The sequence below is a fragment of the Sphaerodactylus townsendi genome, linkage group LG02 (assembly GCF_021028975.2).
Source record: "Sphaerodactylus townsendi isolate TG3544 linkage group LG02, MPM_Stown_v2.3, whole genome shotgun sequence".
NCBI lineage: Eukaryota > Metazoa > Chordata > Lepidosauria > Squamata > Sphaerodactylidae > Sphaerodactylus > Sphaerodactylus townsendi.
Window position 1 is genome coordinate 59,052,189 of NC_059426.1, and position 15,218 is coordinate 59,067,406.

A 15,218-nucleotide genomic window follows, 5' to 3' on the forward strand; every position below is an offset into this window, starting at 1 on the left:
GACATGATCACTCCATCCCTACTGCCAGAGTCATCACATTTTGTTTTTCCAGTGGTTTTGCATGTGTTGAATTAGTTACCCAAATGTCAGTATGAATGCCCATCTGGAAATATGTCTGGGATCAGATACATTCAAAAAGTTTACATTCTGAGCATATATTGTATCATTCATAAAACTACAGTGGAACCTCAGGTTTCGTTTGTAATCCCTCCGAAAAGAATCGATGAAAATCGAAACCGATGAAAACCGAGGCAAACTTTTCCATAGGAATCAATGTAAATCCAATTAATCCGTTCTAGGCACTCCAAAAAACATACCAAAAACACATTTTTTGGTGAATAAACATAGTGCTTAATGCTGAAAACAGCAACAAACAATAACACTAGGACCAGCTTCAGAGCCAGTGGACCAATGTCGCTTGGCACCAGAAAGCTGTCCAGAGAGGTCTGTTTCTGACGCCTCTTTAAGATTTGTCTGAAATGGGGAAAGACATTGTCATTAAATAAGTTGCAGACATGGCCTGCAACAGCTTTGTCTGGGTGATTTTTCTCCACAAACCCCTGCACCTTACTGCAAATTGATGAAAACCGAGGCAAATCGATGAAATCTGAGACAAATTTTTCACTGAAAAGATCGAAAACCGAAACCGATGAAAACTGAGGTTCCTCTGTAATTTGACACAGTCCATTGCTATTCAGGGTGCTGATTTCAACCTTGGGGAACCATTTATCCAGAGGGGCAGAATGTTAGTATCTGTAAGACCTTGATGGGTCTCCTTAATAACACCAATGGTTTAATAGTTCTAATGAGCATGATGTGAAGCAATCATAAAGGTCCTCCAATTTATAAATACATCACGCTGGAAAAAGGTGATGTAGGTTTGGTCAGTACCAGCTCATTCTTCTATCAGTTAAGCAGTACTCAGGAAAGCACAGCCTGAGAGTAAAGCATCAAGAATCCCTCATTTGAAGAATCTTGCACCGAGCAGAACTTTAAACAGGTACCTTTACCAGAACTGCTCAAAGTATTATAAAACAATAAAATTTATAATACAATAAACTGCAATGCTTTAACAACATATAATATTGCACTTGATCTAACTAGGATGGAACAATTCAGAAATTCCCAACCCTATAATCTAAAAACATGAACTAAAAAACAAAACAAAACTAAAACAACTAAACAAGGGAAGCCAGATAAAATGGAAAGTTACTCTTTGCTGCCCTCAACTGTAGACCTGGCAGAATAGTTCTGTCTTGCAGGTCCTGTAGAACAGAGATAAGACCTGCAGGGCCGTGGTTTCATTTGACAGAGCATTCCATCAGGCTGGGGCCAGGGTCAAGAAAGCCCTGACTCTAGCTGAGGACAGCTGAACCCTCATTATTAGCAGCAGTGCATAATGCTCTCTAGGGGACACATTGGGAGAGACACTCCTGCAGGTATGCTGGTCCCAGACTGTTTAGGGCTCTAAATGTCAGAACAAAAACCTTGGAATGGGTTCAGTACTCCCCCAGGAGTCAATGCAGCTGTTGGAGAACGGGACAAATTTGCATCCTCCACAGTGTCCCCATGAGGACCCATGCAGCTGCATTTGGAACCAACTGGAGCCTCCAGATCAAACCCAAGGGCAGCCCTGCATAGAGAAAGTTACAGTAATCCAGCTCTGCTTCACCCATCCCACCGCAGCCCCCAAACAACTGGCCAAATTATCCGGGATTATACTTGGCCAGCTGCTCATCAACGCATACAGCTGGGTGTCATCAGCATAGTGGTGACAAACCAGCCTGAAACTTCAGACCAGCTGGGTCAGAAGTTGCATATGGATATTAAAGAGCATCCTAGAAAGGACTGTTCCTTGGAGGACCCCACACACCTAAAAATGGCACAATTAGGTCCTTTCCCCATATGCTATATTTTGCCCTGACCTCAGAGAAAGGAGACCAGCCATTGCAAGGCCATTTCCCTTACACTGGTGTCAGCAAGGTGCTGGGTCAAAATGTAATAATCAACCAGGTCAAACGCTACTGTTAGACTAAGAAGAGCTAGCAGCACTGACTCATTTTGATTCAGATGTATCTGAAGATTGCCTGTGAGAGCAGCCAAAGCTGTTTCCATCCCATGGCCAGAAACAGCAAGTGTAAAACTGGGCTGCAGTAATTGGCAAAATCCAAAGGATCTAGTGATAGTTTCTTCAAGAGTGGATGTTGCTAAAATATTTAGCCAGTGAACAGATAAAGGAGTTGGAAAATATGTTAAACTGCCGGAATATCTAGATTTGAGTCTAGTAGTCCCTTGGAGGCCAAAAGATTTTTGAGGTATGAGTTTTTGAGGGTTAAAGCAGGAAACCTTGTGGGTCTATAAGGACTCAAATCTAGCTGTTCCACTGCAGGCCAACATGGCTAAACTGTTGGAATATGTTAGCCTCTATGCCAAATTCTTTAGGCAGGGCCAATTCTGGGTTTTAAGGGACCCTGGATAGACAAAAGCCCCCTCCCCTCCTCCTCCACCAAGACCCCCACTCACACTTTGCTTCCTGCCTCCTTGCACATGCCTGTGTGTACTTTCCACGCCTACTTATGAACCTACCAACTGGTCACACTTTCAGTCACCTGCAGTCTCAACAACACAGGGTGGTGTGTGTGAATGGACTGCCACTGCTGTGACCATCAGGAGCATCACTTGAACCACCTATACATTCTTTTCTGGTGGCAACTGGACACAGGAGCCAGTAGCACAAGAGGGGAAGCATTTGTAAGCAAGTAGGCAAGGGAAAGGCATGGAAGTAGGTGTCTGGAGAGGTGTACAGGCAGGGTGGTAGTAGCAAAAAGCCCTGCCAAAAAAACAAACCCTCTTGGACCCAGTAGATGCCCCACTTCAAGGTATGCTGGTGTCAGCCCTGCCTTTAGGTATGCAAACCAGTGCTTTCAGTGATCGGACCTATGCAAAAGATAACATAACATGTACTCTAAAACCCACACTACTATTACTTTGTTATGGGAGTACTTGACTAATATCAACATGAGCTGCAAACATTTTGAGTAAAAATGCTTGCAAAGCCAGGATTTACCAACCACCACAGTGCCCTGAATAAAACAGGAGCAAAGGAAAACAAAATTCTTACATGATTGAACAACCAACAGGATAAACATTCTGATAAAATATTGATAGTTATTACTGTGTGACATCCTTATTTCAAGTTTACAATTCTACCTTTCTGTCTGCACATGTAATTGCGACATTTTGTTTGCAGTGGGATTAGCTGAACTTTGACTGTCCAGGAAGTGAAATGTTGGTTTGTGACTATAGTTTCTGATCTGCAGCAGGGGCTACTTGAGGCTGCTCAGGATATTGAATTTCTCAACACAGTTGCCATTCAGGTCACATGAAAATGCCAAGTGTCTAAGGAAATGGACTTCTCCTTCTCGTCAAAATGAATGTTAAGAGAGAAAACATCCTCATTCATCTCCACCCCATGCCACTACATTTATTTGTTTTGGCTATGATTTGTGCTGAGATAAAATGTAAAGTTTTAGAGAGAGCGGAGTTTCACCCAGTGTCAAAATGTAATGGGTGACAGCAGCTTGCTACAGTTAACCCTGGTAAACAACTTTGATTTTGCCTTTTGCTTTACTACAAATATAGCAGCAAGGAAGTCTTTGTATGCCACATCAATCAAAATAAATAGTTTTCAACCACACAAATACAAGTTAAAAGAAAAGAACCTTTGTACGACACAGACCCTTATAATACTGTTTGAAAATTTAACATGATATTTTGGGGCACAGGTATTGTGCTGACATGGAGAGAGAGTCCCTTGCAGCATAAAAGACCTGACCCCATGCCCAGAGTACATGGGGGCTCCGCATGCCAGACCATTACTGGATACAAGAGGCCTATGCGTGTATCTCCATTCAAACCTCCTCCTAAAAAAATGGATACTTTGAGCTCAAGATCCTTGACACACTGAAGAGGGAAAGTTGCATGGGCCTCCCTTTAACAGGCCCCCCTTTATCAGAATGTAGGGGTGGGCATTTGGTAAATCTGATTTAAAACCCTGAAAAATACCTTGTTGGTGTTTTGGGGGGGAGGTGGCAATTAAGGTAAACTAAATAAGCAGATCTTTTAAAAAATGTCAATTTGGGGGGACATTTTTTGGGTGACTTTGGCCTGCCACCTTTTAAACCTCTCCCCATCTCCCTCCCTTACCTGCCACTGGCAGTTGAACGGTAGACCTGGCCAGGCCAAGCCCAGCATTCAGCTGGGCTCCATCTAGGTCCTGGATGCGTCCAGCGTTTAACTGTGTACCCTGCCCCAAGCTCCATAGGGAGGTGGAGGGCAGGAAGCACAGTTAAACGCTGAGGTCAGTCTAGGTAGGTTTAGCTTTAAACTGCGGCCTTGGTCTGACTGGGACCACTGTTCAACTCTGCCTGCCTCCAAGACCCACATGGAGTATGGAAGGCAGACTTATTTCTGGGTTTGCGATTAATATCCCAATTTTTTTCAATCCAATCGAATCCAAAAACCTTTATTAGGCATAAAACTATTTTTTTCCAAAAAAAAAAAACAAACCCTTAACATTATTCAAAAATTTCTGGGTCTTTTAAACCCGAACCAAAAAAAAAAAAAGATAATTTTTTTGACCATCCCTATCAGATTGCCTTAGTGAAATATCTGCACATATTCTTTGCCTGTGCTCAAATGACAAGCATGCAAAGCAAGAAACTTCTGCTATGGTGTTGGGATCAGTTCATGCATGTGCACCGTGCCTAGTTGAGACAAGATGTGCTCATTTTGTGGAGTCCTGGGTGCTCACATCTGTCACTGATTTTAAACATCTGCTGTGCGTTCTGAACAGCCACATCAGCAAGACCTAATCACAACCTCCTAGTTGTTCTAAAGGAATGTGCAGTTTCCTTCATTCAGAAACCAGAAGGATAAATTAGCTAAGGCAAAATAATTGTGACCCACCCAGCTATTTCCCATGATTCAACTCCAATAACTCCTTAAAAATCAAAATATTTTCAGTGTGTAAAGCTTTTGAGAGTCTAAGTTCTCTTTGTTAGATACCTGTAAAGTGCTACTGGACTCAAATCTTGAATCTTGCTCTTCTACACCTGAAACTAACTCCCATGGTCATTCACAATCAACACTGACCTCTTAGCACAGGAGTAATTAAAGTGGAGATCAAGCTTCCAGCATTAATTGATATGTAGAAGATAGAGAAGAACTTGCTTCTTTCCTGGGCCTAAATGAAACAAGAGCACATAAGCACCATGTGGTTTTTTAAAAACAAACCTGGCATCCGATATGCAAAAAGACCTCTGTGGTTGGGAATTCTACATTCAAGGGTATTGTATGCAAGCATATCTAATTGGAAGAAAAGCAGCCCTTTTGTTCTTGTGCTGAAAGTGGGATGAGCAGTTTGCAGAGAGCATTTACTTATTCAGAACAAGCATCATAATTTAGTCCCAATATAGCTTCAACCAATCCAGGCTGGCAGTACTTGATAGTTCATCATGCCTAGACAAGATTCCCTGCATACTTACAAAAAAGTAAAATAGAATGGAATGGGAGAAGTTAGACAAGTGAGAAGCCCCAATTGGGAAGATAGTAGTTATCCCTCAGTCAGTTCTCAGTACCTTTGCTTGGTAGCATTAGCCCATTTATTTCAAGGAAACATATTTCTCAAAATAACACCCTAGTTAGGTGAATTCAAGATGCAGTTATGTTTCACATGTTCTAAGCAGAAACAAGGTACCCAGTGTTAAATATTGGCAGTTGTCCTCATATTTTGCTTTCTTTCCTTTTAGGCTTAAAAGGTCCCCACTGGCCACTGGTGGGGGATGGGGAGGTAGGGTTGCCAGCTCCCCCGTGACCACTGTTGGGAGTGGGGTGTAGGGTTGCCAGATCCAGGTTAGGAAACTCCTGGAGATTTGGGGATGGATCCTGGGGAGGACAGGGACCTCAGTGGAGTACAGTGCCAAAGTGGCCACCCTACAAGGCATCCATTTTCTCCAGGGAACTGATCTCTATAGTCTGGAGATGAGCTGTCATTTGAGGAGATTCCCTAGGTCCCACCAACTGCAAAAATAAGTAGCACATACAATACTCTCTTGCAACAGGGTTAAAAATCCAGAGAAAGTGCTGTTTTCCATAGGTGTGTAACCCCCATGCCCAGAATGGGTTGAACCAGTAAGGGGGTGGAGACTCAGAGCAGCAGAAAGGCTGCAGAGCTCTTTGGAGAAGACAAGGCTACCAGACTTGGACCTTGGTTCTATAAGCCCTTAACACCTTGTTAAGGTAAACTGCAATATTATTGGGAACTATTGGGAAGGTAGTTGTTTGTTTTTGCTATGTTGTAAATGTTGGAGTTTATTGTTTCAGGGTTTCTTTTTGTGGTTGTAATGGGTGAGAGTTCTCCTGGAAACCTTCATTATGTTGCATCCTGTTCATCAAGCCCTTGGAGTCTTCAGGAGCCAACCCACTTGCAAAGAAGAATTGGACTTGGCAGTATCAGTAGACTGTAACTAGAAGGACTTGAAATGCAACCTGAACAGGACCTTGAATTGTAAATGTTAAATGTTGATGTTTAATGTTATTTGTAAAGAGAAGTAAACTGTTTTGTTTAAATTTGGTTCTTTGCAACTCCTTCCAAGTACTGCCCCACAGAACCCACAAGCTGAGGTTACAGGTGCATATGATGAGAAGCATAATATGAAAAAAGAGGTCTCTCTCTTTCATACACATACACACACACACACACACACACACACACAGTCTTTTACAGATAAATCAATAGTAGTCTGATTGCTGAACAGATGGTAAAAGAGGAAAGTTGTAGAGACATATAATTGTATAATTCTAGAACAGAATCTGTAGACAGTTAAAACGAAATGGTTATTATAGCTATACAATTAAATTAAACTATCTCACCTTTAAACCAACAATGAAAAATCATATGCAATCATATGCAATGACCATGCTCCAAAAATATCAATACTACCTCATCAAGTGAATCCATACAGAAAGAGAATGTGAGGACTGGATTGCCAAAAGCATCAAGACAAACAGTACACACTTATTTAAATATATTCTGTGCAGGAAACTGGCTAGAGAGGCAGTCAGATTACTAAAGGAAGGTGGAGAGAGGGCAGAGAAGCTAAATGAATTCCTTACATCAGTGTTCACTGTGGAAAGTGAAGGGCTTGTACCCAGGCCAGAGCAATTATTTTTCAGGAATGGAGTCTGATGAACTGAGTTAACTTGAGAAGACAAGGGATGAAGTTCTAGACCTACTGGGGAAATTAAAAACCAATAAGTCACTAAACCCTCATGGCATATACCAAAGAGTTCTTAGGGAACTCAAATGCTAAACTGTTGAACTACTAACCAGCATATGTAGCTTGACACTAAAAACAGCCACTGTACCAGAGGACTGGAGAGTAGCAAACAATACATCAGTCTGAAAAAAGATGTCAGAAGTGAACCAGGAAATTACAGGGTTGTTAGTCCAACATATGTTCCAGGATGATGACAAGAAATTATAATCAAAAATAGAATTATTAGGTTCATAAAGAAAATCAGAATGGCTACTGCAAAGGGAAATATTTACTCACCAGTGTTTTGGAGTTTTTTTAGAAAGTGAACAATCACATAGATTATGGTGAATTGGTAGACATATACTTAGACTTTTAAAAGGCTTTTGACAAAGGCTTTGAGTCACCAAATACTCCTGAGTAAGCTTAACATTTCATTGTATAAGAGGACATGTCCTTTTATGGGTTACTAATTGACTAAATGAAAAGAAATAGATAATAGAAATAAATGGACAGTTCTTGCAGTGGAGAAAATGGAATGGCATTGAAGCAGGTGCAAGGTAATTTGTTCAAGATGATCTGAAACCAGGGGTGAGCAGAATACTGGTCATCTTTGCAGATGACATAAAATTATTGAGGATGGTGAAAGCCATGACTGACCGTGAAGAGGTCCAGAAGGATATGGGCAACTATGTGGTAAATGAAGTTCGATGTAGGTAAATGTAAGGTAATGCACGCTGGTAAAAAACCCACCACCACTAATGGAGTCTGAACTTGTTGAGGTTGAAAGGGAAAGAGATCTCACTGTCATAGTCAATTGCTCAATGAAAATGTCAACCTAGTGTGCCACAACATTGAAAAAGGCAAACTCTATTTGGGGTTTTTTTGGAAAGGGACTGAAAACAAAACATCCAATATTATAATGCCAAAAAATAATAAAATTCAGGGGCAACCAATAAAGTTTATGAGCAGTGGATTCGACACAGAAGGAAATACTTCTTTACTAAATAAGTGATTAAAATATTCAATTTTCTGCCAAGGGATGTAGTGAGGACCACAGACACAGGCAGCTTTAAAAGGCAATTGGACAGTTCTATCAGGCTGAAACACTCGCCCAAGACTGGAAATGCTGGAGAGCACTTGTTGTCCGATATGCTACTTAGCATGATGGATTTGATGACGATGATCAGTGCCTAAAGTGAATAAAGTTAATCTCCACATTCAGAGGTAGTGAGCCAGTGCCAAGAGGCAACTTCAGAGGAAGTTACTGACCTTATGTACTATTATTGGCTCTCCAAAGTAACTGTTTGATCACTGTGTGAGGCAGGATGCTGGCTTAGATGGACCACTATATCTGGTCTCACAGAAAGACAAAACCTCAATGTTGGATTAATCTGCAGCCACTTCCTGGACCTTCTTTCTATTGAGAGGAGGTGTTAGCCATCTTTAGGCAACCAGGGAAAAATGATGAAATTGGAAGCTTTGAGTTTTGAAAAACTGATGGGTGGAGAAGAATCCCTAGTGACCCCAAGCAGAATGCAGTTAAAACTACTGTCCTAGCCCAATGGATTCCAGAGATACAAGCATGTTTACATTTTGGCAAAATTGGGGGAGGAGGTTCAAATTTCAAAAACCTACACATGGGGGAGAATCCTCAGGAACCACTGAACAGAATGCAGTTAAAACTGCTGTGATAGCCCAAGGAATTTCAGAGATACAAATGGTTTTATCCGTGGCATGCATTTTAATATTGGGACTTTTTTTCTATAGTGGAAGCACACTGCTTTCACTTCTGCTGAACAATGCAGAACCACATTTTTATCTTTTGGTGGAACAGAGTATAGTGTAATGCAGCACAGCTCTTCTTATATTCTTCCATGGCTCCACAATAAGTTTAAGAAGGTTTATCTTTAGCAAGCTTCATATAGAAGACCATATTATTGGAAATCTGATTTTTGACCTTTCAGACGTCATTCAGTTGGCATCGGACCAGTCCAACTGTTTTACCAAACTGACAAGCACTGGCCCAAACCTCTTTGTTCTAGAGGTATTTGCAAGACAAAGGAGGTGAGTGGCTCAGAAAAACCTCTGAAGTGGCACATAGGACAAGAAAGATAAAACCGCATTGTCCTTTCTGTTTTTCACTCTCCTCCCATTCCTTCAGATACACCCTTTCTTGGGAACTGGGACAGTTACATATATGTGTGGCCCTTTTAGTATTTGGTCCTATAATAAACCTTGATTGCTTATATTTTGTGTTATATTTCACAAATGTGCCCATAGTGAAAAAACAGATGTCGTTGTTGATGGAAAGTTCTTTTTAAAATTCTGAAAGATGCAAGCAAGGAACAAGTATTTGCTTGCAGGTAAAGAAAATTACACCAGATTACAAAATCCAGCAGTTAAAAAGATATCTGTGCAGCTTGTCTAACAAGCATGAGCTCACCAAGTTCTTGGTGCAACAGTGGAGGATGCCTAAGTTCATGAAGAGGTTGGCAGAAAAAACACTTTATGAAACAGGTAATAAGGCCTATTTCAAGATCATCAGACACCATTGGGAAGAAGTATGTGAGCTGAGGTCTAGACACAAAGAAGCTGTCACTAGAATACTACTGCATGCATCACATGCAGGAAAGCATAGGACAGAATCTATTATATCAGAAGACACAGATGTATTCATAACATGTCTTGGATTTGCAAGTGTAACACCCCATTTTTGTTAAGATTGACTGACATAAGTACACTCAGAAGTTCCCTTGGGCAGAATGCATCTGTTGTGTTTGCATTACATGACTTCACTGGGTGTGGCCCTGCGAGTACTTTTGTGGACCAAGGTAACTTCACTTCCAGGATGCATTCAGTCAATTAGGCAAGACATGGAAAATGTATGGTAGACTAACTCCCCTCCTCTCTCCTCTGGTAGGAGCTGGTTCCTTCCCTCACCTGCATCTGGAATCCAAACATCTCCCCACAGGACAGATGCATGAGTTTGCTCTGTTTTGGCACATCACAAGCAGAATAGAAAACAGAAACACAAGAGAACAAAAACACAAGGATACTCAAATATCTCTTTTTACAACTTCTGATAACATATAAATAGAAGAGTTCAGTAGAAGATGAAGGATAACTCAGCTTCAGAATAGTAAGGCTGCTAAAGCAAGGAGAGTAACTATTTGTGCCCAGATGTGCAGAGGTTCCACAAGACACGTCTTGGAATTAAATTGGGCCGCAGCCCTTTTATTGAGGCAGAAGCTGGGCAAGCAAGTGGAGTGCATCCATTTTGTGGCTAGTCAGCACCCCTGGCTGACCCCAGCACCAAACCCCAATCCATATTGGGGAGGACAGGAGGTACTGGGCCACCTGGGCGCCCGCCCGCTGTGGCCCCCTTCCTGCTAGGGTGTCAGGCTCGAATTGCAGAGGCCTCCGTGGCATGCGTTATGAGCCCACCCCACCCCAAGCCTCTTATGGAGCCCCCCACCGGCGTGCAAGCTCGGCCTCCCCCTAAAGATGCACTCCTCTACCCAAACCGTGACAAAGTGAGCAGCACAAAACCCTGCCCAAATAGGGAGGGAGGGAGGGTCAGTTTGCTCGTGGCGTCGAAGAAGCAACTGTGTGCTGCCTAATATATAGGGAGTGTGCTCCACCCCTAACACTCGTGCGCATCACACAATCAGGCCAGGTGTGGCTCAGCCGCACGGCCGGCCAGGGCATGGGTGCTCACTGCTCCAGAGCTCACTATGTGCCCTTCCCCCCTGTCACAATTATGGCCCAGTTGATTCTGGGGCCGTTATTTCTTGATTCTGTTCCATTAGCATTTGGGTGTGAAATGTTCACAGGCCATGGAGATTGGATAACTGTGAGCCTGTGGCAACCTCTAGAAAACCACTCAACCCAGCAAAGTAAAAACTAACCTCTCAGACAAGAGTGCTGTGATTAATTAGCTAACATTTGTAAGGCCTTTTGAAAGCATGTGTTTTTGTTGTTATAATCACACACTAATTAGCTATTAATTAAAACTTGATTGTAAACTACTACTAATTATTATTTTTCATAAGTGTACTTGTAGAAATGACAGCAGAACCCTCAAGAGCTACTGCTGCAAGGTAAGTGACAGCCATTTCCTAACCTCTCTGTTAACATTCTCAGTGAAAACCGTTTGTTTTTCGTTTTTGGTCTGACTTACATGATTTATATGATTCTGACATTACCAAGCACTAATTGTCAAACTAGAATTCCACTTTATATTTTAGATATGTTGTTCTTATATTCATATATTATTTTGTTTTGCAGATACTGGCAAAAATGCCAGTCCCAGAGTAGATAAAAGATTCTCATGCAAAATCAACAAGTACTGCCCCTCTGTTTATTAATAGCCAGTTTCTTTGCTGTTTCCTTGTTTCAAATATACAATATACAAACAACACACTTTCATTGCATTTGGTTGTGTATTAAAATAAACAGAAAGCCCTGTTTCCTGATTCCTATGGTAGAAACTTTTATGCATTGTTATATATAGTGTGCTTTTATGTTTGAGAAATGTCTGAGATATATCATAAACAGAAATCTTGTATAGATTGGGCAATCTGTGTAGGATTTCTGTGTAGTAGTGATATTGTTGTCCTGATATATTATAGGCATGTATTATACAAAAAGAGCACAATTCTATATTTACACTGAAGCAAAGCAATATTTTTTAAATTTTAAAAATAGTATTAAAAAGCTACACAGAGGAAATAAGCAAAAGTCTTACATGCTCTTCTTTAAACTGGTCACCACCGAATGCTGCCACACAGGGTTTGATACCTCCCGTTCCAAGAGCAATCAGAGACAGGCCAGTCATCGACAGAACCCTTCAAACAGGATGCAAACTTCAGCACCACAGAAAGACCTGGGGAAATAGATAAGCTCCCTAGCTGGACGCTAGGAACTTTTGAGTCATTCACATTTACTACTAGTCAGAGAACCGCTTTCCTGTGGCAACATCTCCCACCATGGCACAAAACAGCTGAATACAGGAAATGCATGGCTAAGGCTTACTAAACAATTTGCCTTCAAAAATCAAACTCCTGTGTTGGTTGCTTCTGCCACTCCATGCCTTTAAAACACTGACTCTCACTTTCTTATCTGCCGATATGCAAAGTTGCACTGGAATTCCTTGATGTAGCCTGTGCTACAGTTGATAGGTACAAGGGAATCCCCAAGGCATTACCATTGCCCAAGTACTTACAGGTCATCTATAAATTCTCATCATAAGGGTGCATAGAATGCTTGAAGGACAGGTTAACAGTTACAAGTGAGCTGAATGTCTATCCAGGTGTCCAGCGTTTTGGAAACGCAGCTGTGTTTCACACCAGGATGAAAGCCTACCAAGCTATATGAAAGAGGTTTCACATCAACTCAAACCTTCGAAACAAAGGTAATTTACCATGCTGGGAGGAAGCTTTGGGAAAAGGTGTCAGAGGGTTGCCAGTGAGATTCTTAATTTCAGAAAGTTTTGCAACTCTCTGTTACTCAGGCAAACTTCTGAAAGCTGAGCTGTTCATCATTATTAACTGGGCCTGTCTGTAAAAAGGAATGGGGATTTGTGTTGTTGATATTTTAGTTTTTATTCTTTTATTGGTCATTCACAGTGATCTGGATCCAGCCACCTGTGCATTTCCCTGCTTCCCTCTCCTGCTGCTCTCCAATGAGCCACTGCTGTTCCTGGGTTCCAGTAACAGAATAGAGTGGAAAGTGGACCTGCAGTGGTAGAGGAAGTTGACAAAAATCCTGCCCCCTCTTCTGCAAATAAAAATGCTATTCTGTTGGAGGAACGATGACGTCAGATACACACCACTGATTTTTATAATAAGAGTGTGTCATACTGGCTTTGCCAACCTCCTTTAATAATCTGGGAATGAATTTTTAAAATAAGACTGAGGTCCAACGAACCACACAGTGAACAAACTGGGGTTGTTGCAGGGCCGGGCTTTCCAACCTTTCCCGAACCTCTGCAGCTCTTATGAATCAGGGATACTTCAGAGTAGTATGTGATATGGAACATGGGGAATGCAGTTAAGTTAAATTTTGTGCACAAGGTTCTCTGGATCTTTAAATATGTTTCCCTAGCACTGTACCACTTCAAACTGTAAGTGGAAGATGTTTTCCTTATGTCAAAAGCTTCCCTTGTGTCAAAATCCCTTAAAAGTGATAAGCTAGCATGTCAGTTTTTTACTCTAACGTGACATGGCTGCTTTCAATCTGTTCTGTGTTGTTGATGTAGAGGAGGATTTAAAGTAAAGCAGCATAGTCCCAGGAGAGTCTTGAAAAGTGCTTCCTCCCACTTCTGATCTTTTAGACTATGAATGAAAAGGAAGTTGCAGTAAACTTGGAGCTAGGCATAAGCTTCAAACTTTTAATAAGGGCTACTCCTCTTGCATAACAGAAATTTTGGTCACCTTCTGAAACATCCTGGTGCATGTCACTGGTTGCCCCATGGGACAATTTTCAGCTTCCTGAACGATGAGTCACTTAAGAAGACAAATAGCACAGAAACCACCTTTTTGAGTTATTATGGGCTAGTTATTAGGGCTCATATAAGCAAAGTACAAGTTTCGTGGATTCTACAATATTTTACATAGGTACTGCCTTATTGAATTTTGTAGGATATACACTATATGAAACATAAATGAATGAAGGACTGAGATGCCTCGGGTGTTATCTCAGTCACATCTTCCATGTTATCTCTGAAACTGGGCCAAAAAACTATGGAAAATTTCCAAAGAAGGCAGAGGAGTTAGACATGACAAAATTTGAGATTTTTTAAACTTGTGAACACGTAGTCCATTCTTGCTAAGAAGGAAATGTCTTTGCTGCACAGAAATCATCAGCAGAGTCATGACCTTGGCACTGGAGGCAGTGATTACCAATTTGCCAATGTTACTATCAAAAATTGGGAGTTGTTCTATCTGTTACACTCTCAGTGGTAATTAACCACCCTGAGATGAATTGCTGGCCGTTTCCCCATTTGAAAAGAAAAGCGAGGCTTACCAGGCTTCGTTAACCGTGAGTGTTTCTGAGCACGCAGTCATGCTCCCCACTGCCCGCGCTCTGCGCGGGGTTTTGCAAAAGGCACCATTCTGAATGCGCGCTGAGGGGTCGCGAGGGTGGCAGAATCGGGTGTCTGCGTTGTCACCGCTCCGGTAGTGGGGAGTGCCGCTGGACCCCGCGTTACTTGGAGCGAGTAGCGCGCAACAAAAGGCGAGTGGGGAAACAGCCCCTGTCTCCAGCCACAGTACAAGTTGCCTTGTGAATTGGTCCAATTTCCCTAGCTCAGCTGGCAAATTCAACTAATATGGGCAAGGAAACTTTTCTACCTGACAGCCAGTTCTAATACTGAACTTCTGTGGGGTTCCTGGGTGCGACTCTTGTTACTTGCCCACATATGATTCATTTTCTAAGTACAGAACATTTTCTCATTGATGATAGAAAACTTACCTTTAAAAATTAGTAAAACATTATCCCACCCCCACATCTGTACTTTCAAATGAAACGAAATGAAAATGATATAGGGTTAAAAGTAACAAACTGCTGCAATCAATGGGCTCATTAAACCTTTAGTCTGAACAGAGATTCCCTTGTCGCTCATTTGTGAGCTGATTTCTGAAAAAGCTCAGTCCTCCAAGCAAGACACACTGAAATGTAAGGCACGCTGAAATGAATAGGGGGAGGGGTCCTCTGGAACAGACTTGGATGCATTGTCCCCTCAGACTGAAGATGGGTAAATTTTCTAGCACAAGGCACTGGCACGCAGCTTTCAATGCTCTGATGTTCCGACATGATAGGGATAAAAGCATATTGTTCCATGATAAAAAGACTTCACACAATGCTTATTGTAATGTGCATTTGAATAATACAATTAAT

The 15,218-nt window shown here is 41.7% G+C and overlaps 1 protein-coding gene across 1 annotated transcript in view; it reads right to left on the reverse strand.

Annotated features, from left to right (window-relative positions):
- SLC15A2 (solute carrier family 15 member 2) overlaps positions 1-15,218 on the reverse strand; it is a 90,710-nt gene that overhangs the window by 63,425 nt on the left and 12,067 nt on the right. Inside the window, exons 5-6 of the mRNA XM_048486559.1 lie at positions 12,067-12,166; positions 5,155-5,245 (exon numbers count right to left, since the gene is read on the reverse strand). Of these exons, the coding sequence (XP_048342516.1) occupies positions 5,155-5,245; positions 12,067-12,166 (191 nt within the window). The remainder of the gene's footprint in view (positions 1-5,154; positions 5,246-12,066; positions 12,167-15,218) is intronic.